The following is a 23,336-nucleotide window of genomic DNA, read 5'->3' on the forward strand; positions in this document are numbered from 1 at the left end:
TTAAAAGTTTTATTGACTTATTTATACGAATTAAAATCTTATTCTTATTATCAACTAGATTTTGTAATTTTAATGTTATAATTAGTTGTAGTAAAATTATCACACACTTCATCATGCCAATTTACTATTGCAATATATTAATTAAAAATACGAGTATATATCTATTTTGGTTCTCAAAGAATTTTAGACTTGACATTTTAGTCTCCAACTAAAATTAATTACTTGATTGGTCTCTAACAGTTAACTCCGTCAATCACTTAGATCCTTTACTCCGTTAATTCTAACATAGAACAAAATAGTCCCTAACAACTCTAACAAGAGACAAAATGGTCCCTGGTCTCCTCTATTCGAAAACGACACTGTTCTCTCCCAATTTCCATATATCTCGCATAACACTAACAGTCTAACACTATAACTTCAAACTACACAATGCACACTCTATCAATTTAATGTTCACAAGAAAAAAATCCTCAACTTGTTATCAACCAATTCATACTCAGAAAATTAATGCCTATGTCTCTCAACTAGTTATCGTCTTTGATGGATCCCATGAATCCAGAAAGCAAGTCTGATTTGTTAAGATTTGTCGTCATCGTTGCCATCTCCCTCCTCCTCTGCCCTAACATCTCCATGACCACATTGTCCACCACTCCAATCGCTTCCTTCAGCTTCTTCTCCGAACTAATATTCAGTAATCGCTTTAGTTTCCATATGAGTGGCAACGACGACATTGCTCGTTGTAATAGCTTGGATGCGAGGTCGAAACTGTCTACCAACTTGGATTTGGGAAAAGAAGAAATGATACACTCGGTGTCTATTTCAAATGAGAATTTGCATATGATGTTGAAGGGGAATCTTCTCATGATGTCCTAATGTCCAACAATCTATATTGCTTGCCGGAGAGTGGAGAAAGGTGTGGCCTTTGAGTAGTTGTGGAACTTGGTTTTGAGGATGTCGTGGACGTTGTCGGGGTTGGAGGTGATGTTATTAAAGACGTGGAAGTTGATGCTTTTAGTGGGTGAAGTGCAGAGGAGGTGGATGTACCAGTCACAATGATTTAGGAAGTGTGTGGTCATGTTGAGGTAGGTGCGACAATTACACCATGGCTTAATCTTGGAACTAAAGATAAGGAAGGAAAAGATGGAAAAGAAGATTGTGAAGGTGAAGAAAGAGAGTATGAATATTAGGGCTATGCGAGATATGATAAAAATTGGGGAAGAATAGTGTCGTTTCCGAATAAAGGGGTTATAGATCATTTTGTCCCTTGTTAGAATTGTCAGAAATCATTTTGTCCCATGTTAGAGTTTTCAGGGACCATTTTGTCTTACGTTAGAGTTGACGAAGTCAAAGATCTAAGTGACTGACGGAATTAATTGTTAGAGACCAATCGAATAATTAATTTTAGTTAGGGACTAAAATGTTTGGTTTGAAATTATTTGAGGACCAAAATGGGTATATACTCTAAAAATATAAAGAAGAAAAGGTGAATGTTGATGTGAATAAAAAATATTAGATACATCTAAATATATATTATGTGTCAGGGAATGTTTGCCGTATGTAGTGGGTGAACTTACTTCAAATTAAAAAAAACGTATTCTAAAAATTAAAGATAAAATTATTTGTTTTGAGAAATAAATAATTTTTTTAATTTATTTTAGAAAATTTTCTCTGGTATAAGCCTTTCGATGCGTGTATCAGGAGTGAGCACGGGTCGGTTTGGTTCGGATTTATGGTAAAATTAGAACTGAACCGATCAAAAATGTAATTGGTTCGGTTTGGTTTAGATTTGTGATTTTTTGTATATGTACCCGAACCAAACTAAACCGATTAAGAATGGATTGGTTCGATTTGGGTAACTGGGTACCGATGAATTTGAAATTCATAAAAAAAAACTAAATTTTTATCTTAAAAATTCAACAAGTACAATAAACATCTAACATCAATAGAAATAATTCAAACATATTAAACACCAAATATATTAAAAACTAAACTCATTAAAATCCAAACATATTAATAGTGAATAATTATTGTCTAATAGAAAAGCCATATATATTTTTTATTTTTTATTTAATTAATATATGATCGGGTTCGCAGGTTGGTTTAGGTTCTGCACTTCCAGAACCGATACCCGAACTAATTACTAACAAATGTTATCGGTTTGGTTCGGATTGGAGCCGATTACCCGTTGATTCCAGAATCAATTTAATTAATTTGGTTCGAATTCGGACAGGTAATTAGGTACCCGCTACCCATGCTCACCCCTAACGTGTGTATGGAGGGTACGAATGTTGAAGTTGATCAATACAACTAAAAAAATGTAGATTTTTTGGGAAAATTATAACATTATACAATATTTTGGTTTGGGTCAATACCTGGGATCATAGGCTGGACCAGATCTGGGGATCATTGGACAATAGTTGAAAGCATCGAATACCAAGACCAAAAACATAAAAGAGGATCCAATACAAAATAATGACACACCGAAGTCTGAACAACAAAATGTCTCATACGAATATGACCAAAAAACATAAAAAATGTCTTATGAATTAGGCCTACAATATTTTATGGATCAAGAATTCAAGATAAATGATACACAGTAGTACGCTTTTCCAACCTAAAAACTAGTGATACATTTTTATTCACCCCAAAAGATATTACATTGCATTTTTATCTAAAACTAACTTCAGACCATAAATCTAATGAATAATGATATTGTGATTCACATACGAAAATTTAGGGTAGAAAACTCATTTAAAAATCAACCGAAAATAGTAACTCTCTAATTAAATTAAAAAAAAAAGACTCATATCAAACCAAGCATATTCGTTCTACTCCAATGCATAAGGAGGCTAATTCCCACTCCAAATATTATTAAGAACACTCATATCTTTATCATTTGTGGATAAAGTTATACGTATTTTAAATATTTGTAATATAAAGAAATTAAGTATTATTTAAAAGTTATTAATTTATATTTTTAAAATATTTAATTTAGTTTGATGTATTTTAATTTTATTTAATTAATTACTAAATTGAGTGGTATATTATAAACTTATGATTTTTTATTTTAACTTAATAAGATGTTATAAATATCTCATAAATTATGGTAATCGTCGTTCAAAGATTAGAGATGTGAAAATTTTTTTTTTGTTTCGTAATGAAATCATAATGTGGACAAGTGAGATTGAGTGAGTTCCTCTTTTATTGCAAAAGGAAATTGGGTAGAAGGTTGAGAAGACTCTTCGATTCAATTTTCAAACTAGAGAAAGTATAAGGAGCCAATAAAATATTTGTACAATGTGTACAATAGAGATTTAGAGAGTATTAGAGATATAACCATTAGTGTTACCTTTTCCCATTAGTTGAAGCTTTTGGAATGAGTGGTATTATGACATGGTATTAGAACTCTAAATCCAAAAGATCAAGAGTTTGATCCTTGGTGAACCTCAAAATCAGTTTAATTTTTTGGGTTTTTGGGATGAGTGGTTTCATGACATGAGATGTTTATTATCCCTAGTACTCAGATGATTATTCTGGATAGTATGGGTGATGTTCATTTTGTAAGACAAGTTAGGTTGAAGAATTCCTTTCTTGCCGTGTCAAAAAATTAGATAGAAAGAAGATTGTTTCTTTTTGTATTCAATTTTTAATTTATCTTTTTTTTTTCTATTTCAATCTCAACGTATCTTTTTATTCCGTTTGAATTCTTATATTCCTGTTTATCCTTTTTCTTGTATCACACAAAAGTAAGAATTTAATCTATATTTATTTTGAAATTCTTTGTGCTTTCTTTAAATTTAAAAGATTAAAACTATCGTCAGCATACCTAAAATAAAATTATGTGCTTAATTATCTAACATCTTATTTGAGCTCAATAAGATACGAGTTTCTACGCTAGTATCAGACCTAGGAGTGTGCATGGGTCGGATGAAACTAAGTTTGATGTGATCCAGATTCGATCCGAAATTTACACCAGACCTGCTTATTAGACCCGAACTCGACCTTAGACCCGATGAAACCTATATACTTTTGGGTCACGATTATACTGGATAAAAATTGGGTAAAAATCGGATCGTTAACAGTACATTATCTTAATACTTTCTTATAAGCTAGCATGTGAAAATATCCAAATTTTCAAGACTCCAACCATTATTTGACATGGTAAAATTCATTTAAAAAACTATAACAAGAACCAACTCTTCTTTAAAATTAAAATATATCCATAATCAATACTAATATTGTCTAATAACACCAAATATTTAAATCAATACAAATAACACAATATTATGCATTTGTCTAAAATCTTATGCATTTTAAACATAAAACATTAACTTATAGTCTTATAATAACTAATAAAACAAAATATTAAAGTTTACAATACTTAAATTTCACGTAAGAATAGCTATCATCCATCACTAATAACACAAAATATTAATTGTGTATGATGACTGGGTCACCAGGCCGAGTTCGGGTGACCCAAATCATGACCCATACTCGACCGAAAATAATGACCGGATCTATTTTTGAGACCTTTATCCACCTCTAAATCCAGTAAAATCACACCAAATTATTCCCTAATTAAACTTGATTTGGGGAGTAAGGCAAAAGTTTCTCCCACTACTTCGATTATTATTATTAAAAAATATCACACATGATCATCTAAGGTCACTCATAAGCAATGACCAAATCTCATCTATAAACTCTATAAATATTTTAACATTCAAATATTTTTTTTATTTAATTTTATTCTAAATCTATTAAAATTCTCGCTAACTTAAATATCGAAATCTCTTACAAAAATCTTTATCATTATTCAAATGAAGACATAAAAAAAATTACTGTTTCGATAACTAAATCAAAACCTTTACCCAAAATGTTTAATCTCACGTCAAAATTCAAAATTATTATTCAGTTTCTAGTAATACTAATAAACATAACATAAACANTCGATTAACAAAAAAAATCATATTTTAATGTGTTTAGATGTGTTAAAAAATATTTTTTTTATTAAGACAATTGATCATAAAAAATACTTTTATACAACAAGTGTAAAACAAATGTTACAGGTAAATTATGTTATGAAAAAAAGGCAACTTAACAAAATAAATGGAATCAGGGAGTTGGATGAGCCATGCGAATGACATTGATAAGAATGTGTATTTTATGTTGATATATTTTTATTTTTGGGTGAATACTCATATGTAATTATTTATATATAAAGTTAATAGTTAAAATACGTTAAATAATAATTTAATCAAATATATTAAATTATTTAATAATTATTAATTAATAATTTTATATAAAAACAAATGTACATAAATTTTTATATTTATTTTTGTATAATTAATTACCCTGAATGATTTCAAAGGAAAGCCACCAAAAAATAAAGCAAATGAGACTATTCTTTTGTTCAAAATGCATCAAACTATAATGATAAGAATGGAATAGGTAATTGAATCTGTTAGATTATTAGTTTATTAATTCAATCAATAAGTTATTAGTTAAATTGATAAAATCGGTTCTATGAATAAAAAATATAGAATAATAAAAAATTTAAAATACATATCTTAACTAATATTTTAAAAATAATTAAATTTTAATAAATTATAATTAATTTTATTATATAATTAACAATTAGCATATAAAATAACAAGGAATAACATAATTTAGTAATAAGGAGAGCATGTAGTATAAGAAAAATCTAGATTTAAACTACATCTTTATCAATTTTAGAATTTTTTTTAAACGATCTGGTTGGATTGGACTAATTTTTTACCGATTTTTATCAGTTTAACTAATTTTTACTAGTTTTTTACCAAAAATCAAACTTTAAACTGGATTTGATCGGTTGAAAATTCAATTTATCAATTTTTCAATCTGGTAGGTCTGATCCGGTTTTTTACAACTATGCATCAAACATTACAATTGTTTAATATACACCCTCCTTTCATTTCTACCGACCAAACTTATTCCTAGTACTCCATATGAAAAAATAATTATTTTTCTAAGAGCAAAGTTGAAAAAGAGATATGTGTAGACAGACAAGCACCTACTCCAATGTCTCACAAAAAGAAATTGTTATGATATCTTTTGAAGGCACTACTATTATATTATTGATTTATTTCCTAAATTTACGCATTCTAACTTTTATTGATAAACATTATAAAATTCATCTTAAGCGATTTAATCATATAAAAACAAAACAGATAGAACAATTTTTTTTTTTGTGACTAGGAGGATAAATTAGATGGAATATAAACAAGTAATAAAAATAAAAAATTCTAAAATATTATACATAAAATGATAAAAACAAAATTTACGTGGATTGCACATCTATTTATATTATATAAGAATTGATGTCAATATATAATAGAATAAATCTACATCATATTATTTTTTGTATTTGTTCTACGTCAGTAATTTTGCATATATAGTAATTTTACAATATAAAAAATATTAGATTGTTATATAGTATTAATATACTATTTATTATCAACCATTATAAAATTAAATTAATTGATATACCACTAAATAAAATTTTAAATTTCTTAATTAATTAAATTTAATAAATATTTATTTTTAAATTGAATTAAAAATAATAGTTACGTAATTATTATCTAAATTAAAATTGTTTTTTTTGTATTTTTTTGTCAAATAATTATATTTAATCATATACGAACTACCAAATGAATATTTTATACAATATTTTTTACAAATTAATTTTAAAATTTAGCATTAATTTATATATTATCTAATCTATTGCTAAAAAATACAACATTTTAAATATATATACTATATAGTCTAATTAATTTATCTCTCTATGCATTGCCCATATCTTAATCTAATTCTAACTAATTTTTGCAATTTTTTATTTATTTAATTAGTTTAACTATGACTATATCAACTATGCATAAAAAAACTAGTACGTAATAAAAAATAACTTTATTTCACAATTTGCACTCATATTATCTTAAGTGAAATTATACAAATTAAGTCTAATTTATTTTGCCATCAGACTTATATTATAACAAACATTTTCAACTTTTTACATTAAGAAAGAGGTAATGTCCAATTTAACTTCTAAAATTCTCAGTATTTATCAATATTTGAAAACGAATAAATTAATTCCTGAATTATAAATAATAAATCTCGTTTGTTCTTAATTAAGTATTAAAATGTTAGTTGAGGCTCTATAAAAGAACCCCTCTTCTATTCACTCTTTGGACAAACCAAACTATATAACATTCAATGATAATGGCTGCCGCAGACACCAAGATTCTCTTCATCGGAGGCACCGGTTACATCGGAAAGTTCATCGTGGAAGCGAGTATCAATGCCGGCCACCCAACTTTCCTCTTGGTCCGAGAGTCAAGTCTTTCCAATCCAGAAAAGGCACCACTCATTCACAAGTTCAACAACTTGGGTGCCCAACTTGTTCTTGTAAGTTTATTTTTTCATTTTTCACTGTTTCACTACTTATATTAATTTTCTAAGTTTGGGAACAGGGAGATGTATATGATCATGAGAGTTTGGTTAAAGCCATGAAGCAGGTGGATGTGGTGATTTCTACTATTGGAACCATGGAAGTAGCTAATCAAGATAAGATCATTGCTGCAATCAAAGAAGCAGGAAATGTTAAGGTAAATTACAAGCATATTCAAATTTCTTGTACCTTTTTCTTGATGCCTTACAGAAATAACTTCAAGTGAAATAATTACATATAATTGATGAGGCAACAAAAGAATATGATAGATTATTCCAATAATGATAGGTTAAGCTTGTCCCTAGAATATGATATAGAATAAATGACCATTTGTACCCATGAGAGATGAAAACGTTGATATATGTATCCACACTAAATTAAAACTAAACTTGTACTCATGCAAGATGCCCTTTGTGTGACAAAAGTGTCCTGTCTTTGGAGAGTTGAAGTGTCACATAGGTACTTTTGTCACACGGAGGGAATCTTGTATGGGTACAAGTTTAGTTTCGATCTAGTGTAGGTACATATCTCAGTGTTTTCATCTTTTATGGATACAAATGGTCATTTATTCATATGGTATATCATCTTCTAATTTGATCATTAACATGATGGAAGCTTGTGTATCAAGAAAAACTTATCATGAGCTTGTTTTAGCAGAGATTCTTTCCTTCAGAGTTTGGAAATGATGCAGACCGTGTTCAAGCTGTAGGGCCAGCAAAGAGCGCATATGCTGTGAAGTCCCAAATTCGCAGAGCTGTCGAAGCTGCCGGAATTCCTCACACCTTGGTGGTGTGCAACTTCTTTGCCGGCTACTTCCTACCACGTTTGTCACAACTTGAAGCCACAACTCCACCAAGAGATAAAGTTGTTATCTTAGGAGATGGAAATGTCAAATGTAAGATTAAGATCACATTTTTTTGCATCAAGACCAAGAAATATATCTAAAAACATTTTGCTTTGATTATATAGGTGTTTTCAATAAGGAAGAAGATATTGGTGCTTATACTATCAAAGCTGTGAACGACCCAAGAACGTTGAACAAGATATTGTATATAAGACCCCCAAAGAACATAGTATCCTTCAATGAATTGGTATCTCTCTGGGAGAAGAAGATTAATAAGACACTAGAACGGATTTATGTTCCGGAAGATCAAGTCCTGAAGCAAATTGAAGGTAGAATTTGTTATTATTATTTTTCCTCTGCTTCTACCAATTGTATTACAATCTTGTGAAATTTTCATGACACCAAGATTTGAGGGTAAGTTGTTGAAGAGTTCTAAATTGGGTTGTTTCCTGTTGTTGCAGATTCTCCTTTCCCAATAAGTATAGAATTGTCAATTTGTCACACAGTATACGTGAAAGGAGGTCATACTAGCTATGAAATTGACCCACAAGTTGGAGTAGAAGCTTCAGCACTATATCCTGAAGTCAATTACACTACCGAGGATGAGTTCCTTAACCAGTTTATTTAACATGATTATGTTACTTGGAACTCAATAGTTTCAATGTTCACTTTGATCTTTTTCTATAGATTTTGTGTTTTAAGAATACTGTAATATCATTACCAGTATTCAGTAATGTTGCACTTGTTTCTGTTGAGTTATCAAACATCTCATTATAGAAAACTTGTGTTCTGAAATTAAAGTGTGGATGTCCTACTAATTAATGGAGCATGATTTTTCTTAATATGCTTTCACTAATAGCTAGTAAGTGGGTTAGATAGATAATTCATGATACATGTTTCCACTAATACCTAATAAGTGGGTTAATGATTAGATTCAATTCTCATCTATAAATGGATGCTAGCTTCAGCACAACAACGATAACAAGCATAAGGGGACTAGTCACTTATTATAATGCTAGCTCATGTTTAATTCTTGTGCCTGATTTTTATAATCTATTCTCTTAAAAAAAATATTATTCATATATCAAACACTCTTGACACTCTTTAAAAGTATTATAAAGAAAGCAGAATTATCCCATAAATTAACAAGTATTATATTTTGTTAATATCATCAATATACAACTCTTCTATTCTTATATAAATTTGTACATTTATCATCAATATACTTCCATCATATTTTTCACAACAGTTTGAAATTATTTTAGTTGATTAAATTACATCAAATATCTTTATAAGCTCTCAGAAAGGCCAAAACCATGTCACGACTGTGACATAGATGTCATATTCAATATTCACATATTTTATTTTATTCTTTATCCAAGAGAAAATATTATGCCAGTTCAAATTGCTAACAAATCTGTTCGTAATCAAGACTTTAAATTCTTAGCAATACGTTGAGGCAGTCATAAATTGCCCTACCAGCAGCACTAAAAAATTGATGGTCCTTACATTACAACCCGCTTTAAAGCTGACCACAAATAATAACAAGGACTCTATTAGGCATTAGCTGCTATTTATGATAGTATTAAATTAAATCAAAATTGGCTTTCAAGAAGGGCAGGAAAGAAAAAAAGTTCTACTCGATAAATATTAATACCTATTGCACATTCCACAACAGCAACTAAAAGACAAACAATGTGAAGATCGTAACAAAACTGAGACGAGTCAAGAAATTGCATTTCAACCTATTTTTCATTTATTCCCTTTTCTTCCCTTCTTGGCAGGGGCCTTTGCAGATCCCTTACCCTTTGTAGCCTTGCCTTTCGTCTTGGAACCCCCTTTTCCTCCCTTTCCCATTCCACGTTTCCTAGCATCCTTCTTCATTCTCCGATCAACAAGGACTTTTCCCTTCCCAGTCTTAACTTGAACACCTTTCTTTGCAACTACATACTCTTTTTGAGGTCTCTTCGGAACAGCCTTCTTATATAGTTTGTCGATTTGCTTCATCTTTGAACGATCAGATATCTCTGTCTGGTCCGATATTGCATTGGCCTTCTTCCGTACCCTCTCAAGCTTCCTCATTGCAACACGTTTCTTTCGAGCTTTGGCCTCGGCAACCTTCTTTGCAGGCCGAGCATCGATTTCTTTAAACTGTGCTCTCATTGCAGCAATTTCCTCTTTGGTGATAGGCTTTATTGGTTGCCGGTGTCTCCTTTCCTCATCTAGAAACCACTTAGGCAATCCCTCATCGTCAAACATATACTTATTATATGCATCATCCAGTATCTCCTCCCGCTTCTTTTTCCTAAGCATCTTCTTAGCATAAGCCAATATCTCAGCTTTGGTTTCAACATCTTCCTCTGATTCATCAGAAGATGAATCATCACTTGAATCAGTAGCTGGTGCGGGAACTATCTCAAAATCCTCCTTTTTCTTGGATGGTTGGGATTGTGGGGGATCTTTGGTCACAGAAGCCTTTGTTTTGTTTTCTTTATTTTTTTTTGTTAAGGGCACACTCTCTTTAGGCCCATCTATATCCATTTCATCTTCACTATCATTTTTACCGAAGTCCCCCTCCTCTACAGCTTCAGCAAATAAGTCCTGACTAAACCATTTATTTTTTATTTCCTCTTGGGTGGGCTCTGCCCCATCATTGAGTGGAACCACCAAAGGATTTGCTTCTTGATCACCCTGATCTTCATCGGAATCATATTTGGACTGAACAATATCATCATCCTCACCATCCTGCACAGTAAAATGCATAAAATTTCCTTTTGCAACCCACAATAAATATGCAACCTTCCATGGGTCTATACATGTTCTACATGACAAGCATACCAGTCCTTAACAGTTACTTGAGAGAAAGCAAGCAAATGCAACATATCAACAGGAGAACAGAACATGAAAATTATATTGCCAGTAGTATGGAGGATACATTTGGATCAAAGGAAGGGAGAGGACAAAGGGAAGCAATGAAAGAAAGGGGATCAAATGATTATTTTTGTTCCCTCCAGTTTAAGTAATCATATCATAATCCTCAGAGTCTTCATTTCCCTTTATAGAACTCTTAAACAAGGTTGAAACCTTGAAGAGTTGAAGGTGTAAACCAAGGGGATAAAAATAACGGAAACTATATGACAAAGGGATAAAACATGGAATGATAGAAAAATCTAAAGTAGGGGACACATTCGCACATGGGCAGAGAGAAGCAAGTCTCCAAAGGAAGTCTAAGGAATACGCATAATAATGAAAAATGAAAGATCCATTGTCAATACCTCCAGAAGTTGGGACTCTACATCAGCAGATTTCTTACTACGCTTCCACTGCTTTGTGCTCCCTCCCTTTTTTACCACAAACCGCTCGTAAGCTTGTTCAAGTAGATCATCCATTTGTTCATCATATCTGATATCAATTTATGTTCTTCGTTAAATATAATTACAAACCAGCAACAAGAACATAAGGGTTAGCATAATGTTAAGATCCCCACATAAAGAACCTGTCAATCACCTTTTACGTTCTTCATCAGAATCTTCTGTGTCGCCAGAAGAATGCTCCGCACCTCCATGAGTTGCTTCATCTTCACTGTCTTCTGCTTCATCCTCAGCCCCTTCATATTCAGTGGTATCAACAGCTACAAGATCCTTCTTACCCTGAAACCCCATGACAACAGATTAACAAAATCAATCCCTACTGGAAAAACTTCTCTAATCTAAAGATTATTTGCAATTGAAGCACATACCATTCAGATATGGCTACACAAAATATACAAAATCAAAACAACATAAAAAATATCCAGTCCCAAAGGTAAGACTATTTAGATTTCTCATGGAGATCAAAATCATGATTCTTGTGCACATGTCCTTTTGGATTTTGATGTACTCACTAAGGGTGTGTGTGGTTGGGGGAATTATAAATAATTCCTAGGAATTTTAAGTTGGGAATATTATATTTTCATGTTTGATTCAAAATTTGAAAAGCTATTCCTAAGTACTTTGATTCCAGAGAATCTAAATACCATCATTTCAATTCCCACATTCCCCTTGGGTATATTTGATTCCCATGGGAATGGAATCTGAGTAACAAAATAATACTTAAACCACACACACCCTAAGTGTTGGTGTAAACCTCCTCATTATAAAGGGAAAAAAAATCAATTCTCAGGAGCATATCAACCCTATTTCCAGAGAATTTAGAGGGGAAAGAAATGCAATTCAACAGGTTTTAGATCCTTTTCTGAACTGAAAATCCAAAAGAAACGAAAATGATGAAGTCAAACCTTCATAGATGAAAGAGAAAACAACTCTTGATCAACATAACCATCTTCTATTGCATCCATTTGCATCCCTGTTGCCTTTCGTGCCTTGTCCTACAAATTAACAATTAAAGTAATAAATACATATGATCTCATCCACTTATAAAAGGAACTAAGAAGTAATAATGAAATTTAGAATGCCATGATATATAGAATATTAATACAATGAATAAGGTTTTATCCTATTATTTTCACCAGATATCATATTCAAGGACGTTATATAATTCAGTATTATGATCTGCAAAAAATATGTCAATACTGATGTTGAATAGATCCTAAAACTATGTTCCAGTCTAAAATTAGTCAATAGTAACAGAGACACTAGATACCTTGGCTCTTCTTTTTGCAAGGAGCTTCTTTTCACGTTTCTTTTTGCGATCCATTGTATAAGTCAGCTCCTCCATTTCATTGAGTATTCTATCATCTTCATCCACCTCAGGAACATTCTTGGCTTCTGCTTTGGTAGTGGGATCAGGCTTTTCAGTGGGTGCAAGAGCTTTTCTAATGTGAATTCGCCACCTAAATGTAACCAACAGATGGAACACCGATCACACAACAGAAAGAATTGCAAATATATTGAGGATTCAGCATTGTTAAAATATGTATGCATAGTCGCCAATGGGAAAATGTATGTCAAAATCAGAGACTTGGGCCAAGCAGTTACTTTAGAAGATGCTTGAAGTCTTGCTTCCCCAAAACCCTCAAATCATCGCACAGAGATTTCACCTGACAAGAAACGACACACAATGGATTTAAACTAAAATTATCATTGTTCAAGTATCAACTAATAACTATGAAACTAACAACCAAAAATTATACACAAGTACCTCTTCAGTTGTTAATTCATGATCCATGATTGGTTTATCAGCTGGATCGGTAAAGGTTATGCAAGTGACTGAACCAAGAATATCGAGAGGAGAATCCGACCAAATGAATTTAGCAGCTGATGACTCCTTCCTTAAAGTTGAGAGTCCATCTTCATAACTGTAAACAAAAAGAAATTATCATTCAGCAACAGCATACCATGTATTTGAACCACAAGACAGCTACATCAATGGTTTTCCAAGCACAATAAAATAGCATTTAGCAATAACAAATATGCAGTATTTACCCATCACGATGCCTCTTTTGCTTATTTTCTCTAAGTACATCCACCACCTGCATTAACAATTCACCAAACGTGAGTAAAACACACCCTAGCATCGCCAATCCAGCCCAACCTTCCCGAAAATAAACTGTTTTACCTTAGCCTGTGGTTCAACGGACCCCTGAAAGAGATGCTTCACATCGAGAAGCCGTGGATCAATCTTAGCAGGTGCCTTGTACTTCAACCCCAAAACAAAAATCTCAGCAGACTCGGAACGACTAGCAGGTGGCTTTTCCACCTGAACCTTCTCAAACAACTGCAATCACACCAGCAAAGAAAAACCCCCAAATACAATTCTCAGTTTCTAACCCAACCACACACAAAATAACAAACGAAATCATCACTCACCTGCTTCAAGCAAAATAGCACCGAACTATAATCCTGAGACCTAAAAACCTAACACACCAAAAATTAAAACCAAAATCAGACATAAGAAAGAAATAGCCAATAACTATTAAGTAACAAATAATTTCGTTCTTAATTTTGAATTCGATTCTTCGCATATGAGATTGATAATTAGATATTACCTTGGTGACGAAAGTGCCCTTGGGTGCCAAGAACTGAGTTGCGAGCTTAACGGCATCGATGACAAGGGCATTCTGGGACATGGCTTCCTGCGCCCAAGCGCCTCCGATATTTGGAGAACCGTCGTGGAGTATGACGTCGAATGCGGTGCAACCGTAGTCGGTCATGAGCTTCTTGACGCGGCTCTTACACTCGGGCCTGGTGATATCCTCCTGGATGGCGATGGCGCCGCGGATGGGGGCGATTGGCGCAAGGTCGACGCCGATGACGAGGTGGCCAACGGGGACGTGCTTGACGGCGACCTGCATCCATCCTCCGGGGGCGGCGCAGAGGTCGAGGACGGCGGAGGCAGATTCGAGGAAGTTGTACTTGGAGTTGAGTTGGATCAACTTCCATGAAGCACGGGAACGGTAACCGTGATCTTTTGCTAAGTGGTAATACTGATCCAAACGGTGCTTCCCCTTGGCTTTCGCTTTCCCCATTGTTGCTGCTTCTCTGAGCTTCCAAGGGTTTTGGTTAGGGTTTTTGGGATCGCCCAGAAGGAAATGCCAAAGGGGCTCAGCGGTTCTTCTTCAAGTTCAAGTAAGCTATACAATTCAAGTTCGGGTCGGTTTTTTCAAACCCGTTTTCTTGGGCGTTTCTCTCTATTGGGCCTGTGCAAGAGTTTAACGGGCTCTAAGAGATCTATGTTCCGATAGGATCTTTTATATTTGAAGAAAAATAATAACCGACCAAAATCTGGCAACCATAATGAAAGAAAGACCCGAAAAAATTTAAAAAGGAACTAAAATATAATTCAGTAATCCATTTTTCTGATATAAAAAAACGTAGTGCTACTCTTACAGTATGTAGGATTAAGAATGTCAAACCTTGCGATGAATTGGGCATATGGTTATTTTAAGCCAATGAATGTTAACAATTTAAGTAGATCCTCTCAATTAAAATCTACACTTGATATAACCAAATGGATTTCCAATTAGTAGATCGGTTGTCTTAAATGATGGCTTGTCAAAGTAATTTGGTTCAATTTACAGTATTCGAGTTCGGCTGAACGAGAATATTTGACTATTTTGTTACCTTCAAAGAGGAGGGTACGCGATGAACCTAAAATTTTGAACATCTTTTGTCTTGGTCCAATATGGTACCTGTAACATTTTTTGGTGGTCACTGTTGTGTTGAAAGTTCGAGTCTGAAATTGAGAGCAAAATAAAGTCTTATTGGAATAAAAAGTATAACCACTATTAGTTTTTGTTGCATTATCAAATATTTAAATCTTTTTTTTTTGTCAGAAATATTTAAATCTTGATAGCACGACAGTTTCATCTCGACACATGATGATATCAATTTGAAGCCAATGAATCGTCACCTACGTGCCGTGCCTAAACAGCTCAAAAGGAAGTCCTCTATCAAATGATGGAGCAGTGCCAAACATAGAATTAATATACCATGTTCCATAGGCTCAAAAATGTTATTTTGAAAAAGTGCTGGAGGAATCCATCTCCCTTCAAATGAATGAAATTATAATAAAAGATAACACGTGGGAAAATATTACAGCATCACAATACAATACTAGATTTTGCAACAAATCTAAAACTGAACCAAATATTGATGCATATCAACAATGTTGTTCACTGCCAGCATTAGCATGTCTTCTGTTTTTCATAAAACGGGTTGGACACAAATAATATTTCTGTAACTGCAGATTGGCATCCATAATACTGACTACAAATTCCGCAAGATAAAGGAGAAAAAATAACTATCCTGAATGTTCACAAAACCTAACTTTGAGATCTGTATTCTTCAAATCGTGACATGACAAAGCTTCAGTCTGCACGACTGCCACTGCTACTAGCAGAAGATCTCTTCCCAGTGTACTTCTGTAAAAATATCAAACAAAAATAGAACATATTATTATCTCTCAGGAAAACTGATTACTGATACAAAATAGAGCAATTATGCTTCAGCTGAACTTACTGTTAGAGCAAACAATAATCACAAAAAGGTATACTATGAAAGGCAATACGAGCATCAAATTACCTGTTTTCCAATGTTAAATGGAATATATTTGTACTTTATCATGTGTGCAATTTGACGCCTCATTGTAAGGACAAAGAGAACAATCCAGTAACAGAGCAATATAGGCCAGAAGACAGGAACATCAAATACAGAAAAGAAAGTCATCACAAATGCTATGCAAAAAGCCTTAGTGAAAGAATACCTGCAGTCATATTCAAATAACAAATCATCAATCTCATCCATCAAAACAGATTCAATCAAACTATTCCGATACATAAACAGTACAGTTTAGCTAGTCAATTGTGCAAATTACATTATTTGTTGAACAAATATAGCACAACACTTCAATGAAACCAGGATCTTTCAGGAAAACTAAGCTAAAAAGATCAACTCATTCCACCAAAGTCAATATAGTGATTATCAAATATGATGCCATTCCAGTGATGCCTCTTATTCTCCGTTTAAAAACAGGTTTCCATAAAAGCAGTTTCCATAGTGGTTTTGAGACCAGATATCCATAGTACATTAATAAGAACAGCCCACTATAAACTTCAGTGGGTTGGATTCTTAAAAACTAAAAGTTTGTGTATTGCATCGAATTTAACATGAAAATGACCAGAAAATTAACACAAATAGCTCACCAGTCCAAAAGTTATAGATAAATAAAACTTGAGAAATGACAAATTGGCAATTTGAACTAATTACAAGTATGAAATTTACTAATTTAGAGAGAAAAATTATAATATTGGGGCCATAAATTAACACAATAATCTTTATTAGACTTGATAAACCAACATAATGGAACTATACGATCCATAAGAATATTATAGCACATGTATGTCCAGAAGTTTTCAATATCCTGATACATCATCAACATAAAAAATTATACATGAATAAACATTTCTTTTCTCCTTTTTGATAAATATGGATAATTAAAATAGGATGCGAATAAATGCCAGTGGTCATAACTCAACTTAATTATTGAATGGTTAGCAGGCAGTTGCATCTACACGCACATGCGAGATGATCATATGGAAATGCAAATATACAAAAATGACAAAAAGTTACCAAAAACAAGGTGCAGCTCACAATAAGAAAAGTGCCCAATAAGAGATATAGAATCAGCAAAAACAAAAATGTACTCCCAAATTCAATCAAGGTTTAGCAATGATGACAACAAAGTTATATGCAAATTAACATACTATCAATGAAACAGCAGCAAAACCCCTAAAGTTTACCAAAACTTAAACTCGGGAAGCCGTCGAATGAACGGTTTGAACTCGTCGGAACCCTTAGTGGGAAGCAAAGGTCCATCAGCATTAGGCTCCAGCTCAGGATCAACCAAAGGGGACAAGAACCCAATCAAGAGGTTCAGCAAGTAAATTCCAAGCCCATAAGACACAATGTAAAATCCCTGGACATAAAAAACCCTCAAGACATAAATCGACACGATTGCCAAAGTCCCAATCCACCTATAGGTGGCGTGAGGCGTAGATTTATCCAGGTAATACTGGAACATCTTTGAGAATTCCTGCCACCATTGGTTCACGGGTGCAGCAGCAGCAGAGGCACTGCTGCCTACAGTTCCTTCCATCCAATTCACAAACCTAAACACACAGAAAGAAAAACCAATTGAATCCATTCATTCACACATTGCGCATCAAAAAAGATATAAAAAAAAATAATTCACAATAAATTCGAAATTAAGCAGCGAAATAACGGATTTTAGATCATCTAATGTTCAATCTAATACAAGAATGAGGAATTAATCGAGATCTAGGGTTATGGCGACGGAACGGGAAACCCTAAGATTGTTGAAAAAATGGAATTGAAGAGAGATATTACTGTGGAAAACAAGAAATGAATTGAAGAGAAGAATAGGAGCTGACCTTAGAGGACGAGGGTTTTGGGAGGCTTCGGTGGGAACGAAGATGATTTCAATTGAGAGAAACCGAAGAGTTAGCAGATCTGCAAGGAACGGAAGATGCGAATTTGGCGTTTATTCTCTATTTTTTTTTTCTTTTCTTCTTTTTTATTCTTTCTTTCTTTTTTACTTTTCTGTGTCGTTTTATGTGTTTTACTTCGTTCGTTCGTTGGGCACTTGGGCGTGAGATTGAGTTGCGCGTTGAGACTTGAACGGCAGATCTCTCCTCTGTCGTTTGACTGTGATGGGGAATGGACTATATAGACTAGTGTGTTTGCTAACTTACTATTTCAGTATTTCCTTTCCAAGGGGGTATGGCACGTGATGTGAGATGTAATTGTGCTGTAATCTTGGGGACAATTCTGTCATATCAAATTATGGCAAAGTCTTTTTCCTTTTTATTAGAGAGAGAGAAGACTTTACTAATGCTAATTTAGTTGTGTGGTAGCCAAATTGATCCTGTATATAGAAGTTGAATTTATGTTAGGTTTTTTTTAAATAAATAAATTAACAGAAAGTGTACGGAACTATAAAGCACAGATATTCTGCTGAGCTATCGTATTTGTGTGTCGGATACATTTTAAATATGATAATTATCGATACTTGTTCGACATACGTATTTATTGTGTCTAACTGTGTTTAAATAAAAAATAAAAAATTCTTTTTCAGACACACTTAGATATATCTAAATACCATCACGTATCAGCATGTTCAACCTTATTCTTAACATGTATTTTTCAAATGAATTTATAAATAATATATATTATTATTTATTAAAACAAAATATTTTAGATGTTTTTATATAATTAAAAGAAGACATTAAAAATCGTTAAAAAAATATTTTATATTTTAATACCAATAAAATGTCAAAAAATTATTGTAATTTATCTAACATACACTTTATATTTTATATATATGTCGTATCCCCGTATCTTATAAGATTTTAAAATTTGTGTGTCTCGTGTCGTGTCGTGTCCTGTGTCTGTGTCAGTGTCCATGCATCATAGATGGAAACAATGACTTGAATAAATAATGTGAATAATGATTTAAAATTGGAAGGTCAATTATAATTAAAATTCATATTTTTAAATTAAGTATCTAATTATCTTCCACTGACGTCGTCGCAGTTCTCGCACACACCACCGCCACCTCAAATTGTGCCACTTGTTTTTCCGTATCCCAGTGATCTTCGATCCCCCTTTTCCCAGCGCGTCTCAGGTTCTTGCAAACCCAAAGCATTGTCTTCCCAATGGTCATAACCTCTGTACTTGCGGCGCTGCTCCACATCGTTTTCTGCTAGTTTTTTGTATTTTGTTGGTACTTGTGTTCATTCATCTTCTTCTTCTCTTATTTCAATGACCAGTTTAGGATGGTCATTTTAGTATGTATGTAGATAGTTATTTTAATTCTTATGTGGATGATTATTTTAATTGGATTGGTTTAGTTATATATAATTAAAATATATTGGATGTTCAATTCATTAGGTATGCGAATAATTATTTTTTCTTTAAGTGGATGGTTATTTTTACTAGGGATGAGTGATACCGGTGGCGGCGTGTGGCAAGTCAAACTGAGACGATGAAATGAGATAATTATTGATGAAGGTGGGGATGGCAGCCGGTTGGGAAAGAAGAGGGTATTGGAGTAAAATGCTTTGGTAAATTAGGGTTTGGGATGGTTATTTTTTTGGTATAAGTAAGTGAATTTTTTAGGTTAAATTACGTAGTTGGTCCCTATACTTTTAGTGAAATTGCAAATTGGCCCTACACTTTAAAAGTTTGTAATTATGTCCTTAAAGAGAATTAAAATTTGTAATTTAGTCCTTACCGTTCAAAAAGTGTTGATTTAACATAATATTCTCAGTATATGCTGAGAATATATACGAGAATATTCTGTTAAAATAGAGAATATGCTGAGAATATTTTGTTAAATAAAACATTTTTTGAATGGTGAGGACTAAATTATAAATTTTAATTTTCTTTAGGGACCCAATTACAATCTTTTAAAGTATAAGGACCAATTTGTAATTTTACTAAAAATGTAGGAACTAACTGTATAATTTAACTATTTTTTTATTTAGGTAATTTGTAGAGTATTTTTTTATTTTTTATATGTATTGGGCTAAATCCGCAGCCCATTGTTTACATTGTTTAGATTTCTTATTATCTCCCTAGCGAAGTTGAATACATAAATATTAAATTTACACTTATAAATATGTATGAGTAAATTTATGTTTATACACTTCATTATATATCTCGTTTTCAATAAGAATGAGATTATTATGAATGTATCTCGTTTCTACCATAGATAAAATATCTTAAAAATTTTTAATAATGTATCTAGTTTGTAAACGAGATAAGATAGTGAGATAAAGATAATGTAATCTTTTTTATCGTACTCATTCTTATTGAAGATGAGATACATGATTTAAAATTTGTTTTTTTAATATTTTACTTAATATAATGTACTAAGTACAAATTAAACTTCTTGAAACATAAATAAAACATAAAAAGGACATAAAAGATAATGCAACACAAGAAAAACAAATCTCTTCACAATAATAACCTACTAAAACATGGAATTATGGGTCTTCTGCAAATGCATCCAGTCATCTCTCAACATGTGTAACCTACTTGCCTACACAAGCTACAATACTTTTTCTAATGCTTAATAAGGTCTATCTCATTTCTAATGCATTTGGATACCGATCGATCCTTAACCTTTCTTTATATAGCTGGATTAGGTTGCAACTTCGTACCATGCCATTTTGGCCATAACTTCTCATCCACAATCGGCGATCAGTCCATTACGTACACCTTGAACACAGTATCTTTTCAATATACAGGGTCAACATATCTACCCCACTTAATACTAGTCGTTGCACATGCCGTATTTGCATGGTGACATAAAAAATGCAGTGACTGAAGCATGCAATAGTTACATGCCCGAAGTTCAGTCAAACAGGATACGATATCTGGCTCTGTCCTTCTAGCGACTCAAGCTCCTCTATACTGAATATTTGTGATCATTTGTTATAGTGTGTCATCTTCGATAGATCTTTCCTACTTTTCTCAACTGCTACAAGAAAATGCTGTGAAAATTATCAGCCACATGTAAGTTGTGCTTGTGCCTCACGACCTTTTCGTATCTACAGCTGTTGTAACCTCTCGTAAGTGGATCAGACCATAACAGCAGCTGACAAGTTTCTAGTATCTCTAAAAACAGCGTTAATGCACTTAGAAATATTAGTGATTATATAACGAATGACATTAAAATAGAGTTAAGTACTAATTCAATATTCAAAAGATTTAAACACTCACAAAAAAAAATTCTATAAGATGTTATCGATAAAATTTTTTTAAAATTTAACAAATGTATTCATAATTTTAACAAAGCCAATTTTTTATGAACATAATATCAAAGTGACCATTAAAATTGGATGATTTGACTAACTTTAAAAATAAATTACTTATTTAATATTTTGTATTAATTTAATCAATGTCTAATTTTGATGGCAAAATCAATAATTTATCCTAAAAGTTAACCAAATTATTCAATTTTGATAATCATCTTAGTATTATATTCGTTAAAAATGGGGTTTTTTATTTTTAATATTAGGATAGAAGGTGAGTAATATGCATAAATGAGGCTTCAAATGTGTTATACATAGATATGGGTTTAATAATTAGTATATTCAAAAATCGTTAATAACGATTTTAATCAAATTGTGATTAACGATTTTTATTAAGAGAGAGAGTGTGGAAAGAGAACCTGGAGGCGTTGGATCAAGTAAGAACGGCTAGGATCAGTAAATAAAATGAGGGTACCGATTTGGTAGGAGGTGAGCAGAGAGACAGGATATAGCAACCGCAAGATGGACGATCTATGGTTGGGAAGCATGAATCAAATCGGTAGTTCCGATTTGATGCTGTGTCCACGTGGCTTGCATGCGGTGAGCTCCTGTGTGGTCCGTGAGTTCTCTCTCCCAGAAGCTCTCGCTCATCATTGAGAAGACCAAAATACCAAAACACAAAGTGTGTGTTAACTCTCTGCTCTCTGTTTCGGTTCCTTCCATTTTAAGTGCCATTGTTTCCATATGAAGGTTGCATGTGAGGTGGAACTCCAGATTTATCTTTTTTAAGATGGGGAAGAAAAAAATCTCAATGGATAAACATATTGTGAAATATCTTGATCATCCATTATATGTAAGTATTTTTTTTTGTCTATAAAATTATTTATAATGTTAACATCAATTATAAGCTGGTTAAATGAACTTAGCATTGTTATAGAGTAAACGTTAGTTATAATAATCGATTTGAGTATAATAAGTTAATGTGAACATAATAGTTAATCTAAATAAACCCATGAGTACTTTGTTTTTAAGAGTTTAGTAGTTTTTTTTAATCATTTTTATCGATATTGAGATAGTTATTATATGTTTACGTGATAATGTTTTTATATACTGATAGTATTATTATGGAGTAAAAGTTAGTTAAAATAATAAATTTGAGTGTAATTTATTAACATGAACATCATAGTTAATGCAAATAAATACGTGAGTACCTTATTTTTAAGAGTTTAGTAACTGTTTTAGTTTTTTAATTATTATTATTATTATTATTATTATTATTATTATTATTATTATTATTATTATTGAATTAATTATATGATTAGTGATAGTATTATTATAGACTAAAAGTTAGTTATAATAATTGATTTGAATATACAAAATTAATATGAACATGGTTATTAGTCCAAATAAACATGTGCATACCCTATTTCTAAGAGTTTAATGGCTATTTTATATTTTTAGTTATCAATTATTATTATTATTATTATTATTATTATTATTATTATTATTATTATTATTATTATTATTATTATTATTATTGATAATGTTATTATAGACCAAAAAATGAAGTTGGTTATCATACTAAATAAACATGTGAGTACCCTGTTTTTAAGAGTTTAGTAGCTAATTTATTTTTTAATTATTATTATTGTTATTATTATTACTATTATTACTATTATTACTGTTATTGAGATAGTTACAGGTTTACTGATAGTGTTATTAAGTTTTATTAG

The 23,336-nt window shown here is 32.1% G+C and overlaps 3 protein-coding genes across 3 annotated transcripts; 1 reads left to right on the forward strand and 2 right to left on the reverse strand.

The window, feature by feature from the left end:
- Positions 1-7,211: 7,211 nt before the first annotated feature.
- Positions 7,212-9,169, forward strand: LOC107476661 (phenylcoumaran benzylic ether reductase POP1). The gene is made up of 5 exons (XM_016096514.3): positions 7,212-7,440; positions 7,506-7,640; positions 8,141-8,378; positions 8,453-8,656; positions 8,789-9,169. Exons 1-5 carry the CDS (start codon positions 7,249-7,251, stop codon positions 8,953-8,955), a joined length of 936 nt encoding a protein of 311 aa, XP_015952000.3. The 5' UTR covers positions 7,212-7,248; the 3' UTR covers positions 8,956-9,169.
- Positions 9,170-9,745: 576 nt separating this feature from the next.
- On the reverse strand, positions 9,746-14,871 carry LOC107476659 (uncharacterized). Its single transcript, XM_016096512.3, has 11 exons — positions 14,314-14,871; positions 14,135-14,182; positions 13,884-14,042; positions 13,751-13,797; positions 13,467-13,623; positions 13,304-13,365; positions 12,969-13,158; positions 12,604-12,693; positions 11,835-11,977; positions 11,603-11,729; positions 9,746-11,072 (listed from the first exon to the last, which is right to left on the reverse strand). The coding sequence occupies exons 1-11, from the start codon at positions 14,791-14,793 to the stop codon at positions 10,080-10,082; spliced, it is 2,496 nt and encodes an 831-aa protein (XP_015951998.1). The 5' UTR covers positions 14,794-14,871; the 3' UTR covers positions 9,746-10,079.
- Positions 14,872-15,899: 1,028 nt separating this feature from the next.
- On the reverse strand, positions 15,900-18,381 carry LOC107476660 (protein RER1A). Its single transcript, XM_016096513.3, has 4 exons — positions 18,217-18,381; positions 17,566-17,934; positions 16,349-16,529; positions 15,900-16,188 (listed from the first exon to the last, which is right to left on the reverse strand). The coding sequence occupies exons 2-4, from the start codon at positions 17,919-17,921 to the stop codon at positions 16,135-16,137; spliced, it is 591 nt and encodes a 196-aa protein (XP_015951999.1). The 5' UTR covers positions 17,922-17,934; positions 18,217-18,381; the 3' UTR covers positions 15,900-16,134.
- Positions 18,382-23,336: the final 4,955 nt, after the last annotated feature.

The sequence above is a fragment of the Arachis duranensis genome, chromosome 3, assembly GCF_000817695.3.
Source record: "Arachis duranensis cultivar V14167 chromosome 3, aradu.V14167.gnm2.J7QH, whole genome shotgun sequence".
Lineage (NCBI taxonomy): Eukaryota > Viridiplantae > Streptophyta > Magnoliopsida > Fabales > Fabaceae > Arachis > Arachis duranensis.

Excerpts from the sequence above, each read along its gene's own strand:
- LOC107476661 (XM_016096514.3), top strand. The coding sequence starts at position 7,249 with ATGATAATGGCTGCCGCAGACACCAAGATTCTCTTCATCGGAGGCACC. Across the intron at positions 7,441-7,505 it reads TGGGTGCCCAACTTGTTCTT|GGAGATGTATATGATCATGA; the intron begins GTAAGTTTATTT and ends GTTTGGGAACAG. Across the intron at positions 7,641-8,140 it reads AAGAAGCAGGAAATGTTAAG|AGATTCTTTCCTTCAGAGTT; the intron begins GTAAATTACAAG and ends TTGTTTTAGCAG.
- LOC107476659 (XM_016096512.3), bottom strand. The coding sequence starts at position 14,793 with ATGGGGAAAGCGAAAGCCAAGGGGAAGCACCGTTTGGATCAGTATTAC. Across the intron at positions 14,183-14,313 it reads AGGGCACTTTCGTCACCAAG|GTTTTTAGGTCTCAGGATTA; the intron begins GTAATATCTAAT and ends TTGGTGTGTTAG. Across the intron at positions 14,043-14,134 it reads TGCTATTTTGCTTGAAGCAG|TTGTTTGAGAAGGTTCAGGT; the intron begins GTGAGTGATGAT and ends GTGTGATTGCAG.
- LOC107476660 (XM_016096513.3), bottom strand. The coding sequence starts at position 17,921 with ATGGAAGGAACTGTAGGCAGCAGTGCCTCTGCTGCTGCTGCACCCGTG. Across the intron at positions 16,530-17,565 it reads CTTCCCGAGTTTAAGTTTTG|GTATTCTTTCACTAAGGCTT; the intron begins GTAAACTTTAGG and ends ATATGACTGCAG. Across the intron at positions 16,189-16,348 it reads CATTTAACATTGGAAAACAG|AAGTACACTGGGAAGAGATC; the intron begins GTAATTTGATGC and ends ATATTTTTACAG.